This window comes from Falco rusticolus, chromosome 4, assembly GCF_015220075.1.
Source record: "Falco rusticolus isolate bFalRus1 chromosome 4, bFalRus1.pri, whole genome shotgun sequence".
Classification (NCBI taxonomy): domain Eukaryota; kingdom Metazoa; phylum Chordata; class Aves; order Falconiformes; family Falconidae; genus Falco; species Falco rusticolus.
Genome location: NC_051190.1, coordinates 80,679,835 through 80,687,813, shown reverse-complemented (window position 1 = coordinate 80,687,813; position 7,979 = coordinate 80,679,835). Strand labels below are relative to the sequence as shown.

At 39.6% G+C, this 7,979-nt stretch overlaps 1 protein-coding gene across 1 annotated transcript in view; it reads right to left on the bottom strand.

Moving 5' to 3' along the window:
* Positions 1-3,989: 3,989 nt before the first annotated feature.
* The window catches only part of SCIN (scinderin), a 50,473-nt gene continuing 46,483 nt past the window's right edge, over positions 3,990-7,979 (bottom strand). The window contains exons 15-16 of the mRNA XM_037386932.1: positions 6,612-6,672; positions 3,990-5,660 (exon numbers count right to left, since the gene is read on the bottom strand). Coding sequence (XP_037242829.1) covers positions 5,527-5,660; positions 6,612-6,672 — 195 coding nt within the window. The 3' untranslated portion in view covers positions 3,990-5,526. The remainder of the gene's footprint in view (positions 5,661-6,611; positions 6,673-7,979) is intronic.

Genomic DNA, 7,979 nt, shown 5'->3' with positions numbered 1-7,979 from the left:
CGCACTTGTCTCATTGTCTAATCTTGCTCTGAGCAAGTCTGTGCAGCTTGGCACGAACAACCCTGGCAGCTGCCTGGATTATGAGCAGTACCTGCAAGATGACAGTGTTGAGAAGTGACTTCACTAGGTCAAGCACTGTACAAACACACAGTAAAAGACAGCGCAGCTTAAATAAACAGGGAAAGGATGAAAGAAATCCTCATTTAATAGGTGGGGAATAGAAGCACCAAAATTCAGCGATTTACTTCAGGTTATGCAAGGATGCACAGACCACAGGGAATGCAGGTTACCAGGATCCTTGTTTGCTGCTTTAAATACAGGACAAACTTCCATCACCTTTCCTCACGCCATCTTAAAAAAGATCACTTTGAGCTTTGGGAATTCACACACAGAATATTTAGTTAGTGGATGCTGGAGTGCATCTGCAAATGCCAGGATGGGTCAGAGTCTGGCAGGAGGTGTGTGAGATATCTACTGTTGACTGGGACTATCTAGCAAGAAAGTAGGGAATTGTTAGTGGGCTACTTGCCTGTTGTCCTTGCTGGTAAGACATTTACTGCCACTCCAGTCTCTTCCTCCTGCTACAACTAACTTCTTGGCTAAGTACAGGAGGAGAGCAGCTGGGTAGCGGTGGGAACGACACCAATCTTTGGCACCAACAAAGACACCTACAGCCCCACTCAGCTGGTTAAATGGGGAGTCAGCTGTGCTACCATGCCTATTACAGGAAACCCGTGACCTTTCTGAGACCTCTGTAAACGTCTGATTTGTCTTTGGTTCCTCCTAGCAATGGTCTCTTTTCATTAGGATTGTTGCTGTAGCTGGTTCTTCTGTAGGAAGGGCATCAGACAACACAAAGCACGGTGAATTGTGAGGTAGATGATGTTAAAATCACCTGACTACATTCAGCCTTGATGTTAATATTGCCATTGCTGTGAAACTGCTCATCACCTCTGTGAAATCTGTTAAAGGGCAGCAGGGAGAGCTGTGCTCTTCCAGAACTTCTGGTCAAGAGGCTTTGTTAGAATAATAAAAGCATTATTGCTGCTAAAGCAAACGTGCCTGTCTCTGGGCCCTGCAGTGGGACACTGGCCAGATTGTCCCAGCCTCACTGCTTGGTTTCCTGGTACATTCCTGAAGTAACATTGCATGTACCTTCATTGGCCCTACTTGACCCAGGTAATTTTCTGAGCAAATGATCTGTAATCTACAGAACAATAAAAATCAATGTTTTCACTTGATGCTTTCATTTAATGTGTGCAGAGGCCCACATTTCACTGCTGATTGATAAAAGGTACCATCTTGTGGATCTCAGTCCACTGATAGCATCCTTTTGAGGAGAGAGCACTTACAAGGTGGAAGTGTGGATGCATTTAGGAAGAAGCTTGGCACAGGCTGATTCCCTTTCTATCTGCTCCCGTGGAATAACTTGGATGGCTGTTATTTAGAAGAAAAATAAAAAAAATCAGCTTACGTGTTCTGTTCTGTAGGGACAGATATTATTTTTTTTTCCTGTAATGCAAATATGCTTTAATGTCAAGAGGAGAATGACATGCCGGAGGAGAAGGGCCAGAACACTCATGGGCTAATTTTATGGCATGATGGGCCTCCCAGTTCCTACTGGTCTGCCCTTCTCCCTCTTGCACCTTGGAAGCTTTAACTGAAGTGAGTGTAGTTTATAGATTTTTAGCAGAAGGTAATGTGTTAATATTAGAGGATGTCAATAAAGAGGATGTCAAATAATTTTAGGCCACTCTAGAGAGGATGTAATGAGACATTAAGGACATGTAATGGATTAAGGATCTGTTTGTGTTTTCAGTTAAATCAGAAGTTCCTTTGATTTTAGCACCAGAAGTCCTAGCCATAAGAAGGGGAAAATGTACTATGTATTTATCTAAAGACAAAAGTATTGTCTTAAAAAAACCCAAAACCCCAAGGATTTGGGGAGTCAGGAAATTAAAGTATTAGCTAACTCTGTTTTTGATTTTATGAGATAGTACTTTTTTGTCTTATATACTTACATTTGGCTCATTTAAGCCATAAAGGCACTTCAGTGGGATGCTGAGGAAGCAGTCACATTTAAAACAAAGTTTGAAGGTTTTTTCCAAGCTTTCCTATAGAGAAATGGACTCTGAAGAGCAGCTTCAGTCCATGGAAAATAATAGGCTTGTTTTGGCTTTTTTTTTTTTTTTAGCCTTTTTTTATCCAATAAAAATCAAAACTACAAGAAGATCACAAAGTTCATGACAAGAAGTGTTCCTGTAGCCTATAGAGATGTCTGACAGCACCTCCTGCCATAGCCCAGTGAGAAAAATATTTTCTGTATGATTCCTTAGTTCTCCTGGGAGGGATAATACCACAATCCCACCACCTTCATCATTTTCTTCTTTTTGCAGGTGAAGCCCTTGTGAGTCTGAACTGGGAAGAGATCAAACTGTTAATTGAATTGAGCTACATGTAACACAATCATTTACAGCAGATCTGATGCTATATAGCACTATGGGCTGTGGTCAAAATTGATTTTTAGAGCAGTGATTCCAGAGGCTGGCTCCTCTCCTGTGTACAATCTCCAGTTATATTCTAAGAGTATGCTATTTTATGTAAATTACCAGTATTATATAGTATCATGATGTCCTGTTGGCTCTAAGGGTTCTTAACATTTTTCTTCTGCAATGAAATTCTATATAACAAAGATGAAAAATGATGCTGTATTTACAACCAATAGAACATAGGAATGCTTGCTGCTTGGTAGCGTAATGAAACTGCTAACTCAGCTCTACTTTTGGCATTACAAATAGCATGAACATACTATCACTGTGTGATAACAATGCACGATACAGCTTATTCTTGACTGTACAGTATAAATCTGCACAGCTTTTCCTGTTTATTCTGAAAACAAGGCAGATGCTATGTCTTTTCTTTTTTTTTGTTTGCTGTGTGTATTCATAAAGTTATGTGCTTAAATATTTTCTTGAAAACAGCTTAATCTTCAATATTTCCAAGCGCTCATAGTCCATCCTGCCTGTGCTCCCTCCCTCTGCTTCTTCACAGAAAGAAATACATCTTTGTGTGTACTGCACATATATGTATGAAAGATAAACTTCCTCACTAGCAAGTAAACCCAAGAGCAATGCTGCTAGCAGCTGTTGTGCTTAAAGCCCCGTTGGGAACACTGTTCCGTTATGAGCTCTCAGTGCTCTTCTCAACATCAGTAATCAGTGTGCCAAGACAATGTATTGTAAACCCAAATGCCCAGCCAGGAGACCACAAAAGCTCCTCTGTCTCGTGCAAGGGAACTGAAAAGAGGCTTTCACAGTGCTGCAGAATATGCTGGCAGACTACGCCAGTCCACAGCCCTCAGTGTTCCCGAAGATGTTTATGTACAAGGAGGGCAAATCTTGTCTAATCCTTGGTTAAGAAGCTACTATAACTGTTATTTTTAAAAAATGAGAAGAAACGTATGTATGTGTCAAACACAATCATTAGATAATTACAGACTGCTCAGTGGCTGTGTGAAGTGCAGTATCTGAGGAACTGAAAAGGTCTTTGTCCTCCTTCCAGCAGGAGAAGAACATCTCCTTATCTACACTCACAAATAAAAAGCAAGACCTATCCTTTCAAAAGAAACATACACCTGTTTTCTCCTATTTTATAAAATAGTAATTTCTATAGTCAATAATTTTTGCAAGCAGAAAGTTACAAAGCCAAGAGTTTGATAACAGCAATGGTAGCTTTTCTTAAAGATGAAATCACAAGCTTGTAAGCACCCAGTTCTTTGATTTTCACTCAGGTTTGTAACTTTGAAGTTCTCGGAAAAGTTAACCCTCTGTTGGGTAAAATGGCACCGAAGTAAAAACAAATAACTTCTCATTGCATTGTCCATCTAAAAAGAAAAGTAACTACTGGTGTTTTTAGGAAGTTTTGCTAGACATCAGTGGAAGCACAAAGCAACAATATCAGAGAAAGGAAGATCAGCTCAGCATATAAAATACTGGGTTTTGTAATTTTATTGTAAGTGAAATTACATTCAGGTACAGCCCAGTTGTATTAGCAGAGATCTAAACAAACGTTTAAAGCTAACAAATTCCTATAATTAACCTCTTAACTTCACAATTCTTTTGTCACTGATATTGATTATGAGCTCCGACTAAATTTACTCTTTTGCATTACCCAGATTCAAAATCATAATGTTAAAAAAAATATAAAAATGACTAAAATTTCACTTTCCAACCTGACTTATAAGAATAATAAAACTGTTGAAATGCCTTCATTAAAAAGCCACATTGACATGATTTACAGCTACACAAATTGTTTAGAACAAGCATTAAAGCATTATAGGATAAGTGATCAAAGCAGTGTTAAAGATTTGAAGCAGCATTTTTCCCGCTGCCCTTCCATAGACTTTTCTGGCTAAATTGCAAATAAAAAACTTTGAAAATGTACTCTTAAATTCACCAGAATAAAAACCAAAACCCAAATAAATGTGCCTGAGAGAGAAGAGGCCATATTCTATTGGGCATACTCACACTCCAAATTCCCAGGATGTGGAATGCTAGGGTTTCCCTGCACTTGATATACTTGATATTTAACTAAGATCTCCATAAAAAATGAGTAGAGAAACATCCTGCACCTGACAAGGCAAGCAGTACTGCTGAGTAAGGCATCTGAGACAACGTACGGCTTAAGTGCAATCTGGTTAAGGCAGAGTACGTATTTTTGAAGCTGTTACTTCTTCTGCTTCCACTTAAAAGCAGTAGTAAACTGGAATGAGTTTAAGAGCTTTGGTTAAAAAGACCTGGTGGAGCTGGAGGTGGTTCACAGAGATAAAGCTTAAGAAATTCATTACAATGAGCTAGACAGTCCCTTAAAAAAACCTTTGTCAACTTCATATTCTTATAGCCACTTAGTCCAAAGCTCCAAACGTGTATACTAACAAGACAAACACACACGCTAAGCACTGCTTTTTCAAATACCCATCCCTTATTTGCCACCTGCAAGACACAGCTCCCACTCTGGATCAGGCATCATCTGAAGTTTTACATGAGCACGGCAGTATTTCAACCTAGTAAGTAAATCAGGTCCAGTTCTACCCTTGCAAAAGATGTAGAATGAGTTCTTTGTCAGGCCAAACTCTGCACAAAACTATACTGACCTTAATCTAAAGGAATTTCTGTGGCATTAGTTTCAATTTTTAAGTGAAGGCACAATTTGGCTCATTTTAGCACTTTAAAATAAACTGATCCACAGCTTCTGTTTGAAGAATCAATGGATTAAACCAAGTGTTGGTAGCACTTCCCATATTTACTAGAAGAAAAGCCCCACTTACCTCGTTTGACCAGTTTACAGTTACCATTTATCCCTTCCAGAACTAAGAATTTTCTGCATTATTCACAGAAGTATATCAAAGCTGGGAAAAGTGTAATGACAGATGCATCGTATTGTTGCATAAGCTTATGCTTAAAAATACTAGAAAGTAGCTGGGCTCTGATCATTCTTTGGCTTGAAGCTGGAGCTTCCTTGGATAGATCAGTTCTTCCATCTGTTGGAGTCCCAAGCCAGGAACCAGCCTGTGAATGTTGGGGGTTCGTGACCCTGCTTCACGATTACAATGGGGGTCCCTTTATCCCTGCCAGAAGGATCTGTTTCAATATAGCATTTGGCTAAAACCAGAGAGGAAATAAAACATGTAATATATTAGTTCATTCCTTTGGCATAAAAAATGCATTAAAAGCCCTAGCGAAAGAACCCAGGGCTACTATAATATAGTATTCAATTAAAATATTTCAAAGGCAATGAAATGATCAGGTAATTGCTGATTTCTCCCAGCTGCCAGTGAAGGAGTTTTCCAGGAAGTTAAAACGGAGGGACTGTGCTCTGATCAGTTTGCTGCCATACAAGGGGGTTTTGGCTCTTGAACACAAAAAAGAATTTGCTGGTGCTGCGCAGATGCACAAGCTTCATTTCTGTTTGCAGTATAGGTTCCCTTGACATCGCAACATGACGTTCAGTACATGTTGGAAACACAGCTAGGTAACCCTAGCTGCTCCGGGGAAATATCTGCAACCAGTTTTAGCACAAACTTTGTCAGAACAGCTCAGCTATGTGAAACCACACCAAAGATGACGTGATTTTTCAAGGAGGTGCGCTCCATGGGAGTTATCTTGATTTGTTCTACCACTGGAATTTCCTCCTCCAAATTTAACTTGGCAAAGGGTGACAGTGTAAGGACTTGAGGATTTGTTGGCTTTCCTTTGACTGTATACATTAGTGTAGGGTGCAGCTCAGCAAGTATCTCCTTTTAAATTCCTTATCCTTTCAGTGCAGTTTCTTTTCATAGAGCTCTCCTATATATTCTTTAAAAAGCCCTGCAGCCTAGTAATGCTATCTTGATAAATGTTACCATTCATAAACTTACAAATAAGGAAGATACAATGAATTTAAAAGCACATTTAAAGGAGCAAATAATCTTCTCCAGGACTAAATCCTAATAAGCTCAAGTAACCCTTTCAAACACTGTAAACATAACTAGATTTTTCCCCTACAAGATATTTTTAATTTAAGTAATATTGATGCTGCTTCACTCAGAATTCTGCCATATTGATTTGATTTACCAGATTTAATGGATTCCTGTCGTTCAGTTTCATTAGCATCCTTCCCAATCCAAACAAAAACCTGCAGAGGAAAGACACAGCTCCCATGTTGTTATAAGGATATTGTATACAGCAGGTAAAACACAAAATAGCTGATTCCTCTAGGAGAAAAAATACACACTATGAAAGACTGCAGAGATACACAGCTCTCACAAACCACAACTGTGGGGTTTTTTCCCCCTTGCAAGAAACTGAAATCTCACTGCTGTCTTAACACTGGAAGGCCAGGCCTTTATGCACTCTGATGAAAGGAACTCTTAATTACCTTTCCCATGGATATCTTTTACAATTTACAAGGAAATTGCTCTTTAAGTGCATGTAGAAATACTGAACAAGAGCTATCTCTGTTTTGAGCTCCATGTGCACATCAACGCTTGTGCCCTGTGATCAGGGCTACCCAGGGTAACTGCTAGATAAATACCCCACTCAATAACCCAACAACCAGAGCCCTGATCTGCAGTCCCCACGTTTTGTTTGTTTTCCTGTCAGGGATCCTTTTGGAAACCAGCTACATGTCCTGGACTTCTTTCCTTCTTACCTGAGTCAGTATATCCAAACTAATCCAGCTTTTCCACCCACCTTCCCCCATCACTACTTCCCACGTGGACCTTGGATGTTCCTTCTCATTTCCAAAAACCTCAGCCATTTTTGCCCTAAGGGTTAGGCTGAAGAAGATGAATAAAGCGTGGGATCTGTGGCCTCCTCCCACTTTCTCTCCAAGGGGAGAGGAAGGGTAGAGAGAATATACTGTGAGAAACGGATGTGCCCTCCGCACCCACAGTAAGTTTGCCTGTCATCCAAAAAGCTCTCAATGTTTTCATTTTTAGGTGAACCTAGGAAAACCACTGAGATTGTTTCTGTCACCCTCCACCCAGTTCTTCTGAAGAAATCTGTGTACGGGTCCAGTGTTTGTCCCTTTCTCTAGTAAGACTTTTTACAGCTGCTGCTGCTACATAGATTTTGTTGATTCTGAGTATCTTTTACACAATAACTTCCTTTTTTAAAATTAATAAATTTTAGTGATATAGTCAAGACTGTTAACTGAGAGCTTTTCATAACACTGCCAGGGCTTATACCCTTGCAGCCTCCATTGATTTCAATGGAAAGTGCCTGCTGTGGTCTCACACCATGCTTGGAAATTCAGTCATATATGTTCACACTAGCACATCCTATAGCTCAAAAAATATAGCTCCCTCTGGTATAATTTAAAGAAAACAAAACTTCTTCCACTCTCATGAAGATGATTTTTCCTCCTATCTTATGATCTAAGTGGTTAAGAACAAATTGTCCTTGTTACTACAGAAAGCAGTGGTCAAGTACACAGCTTAC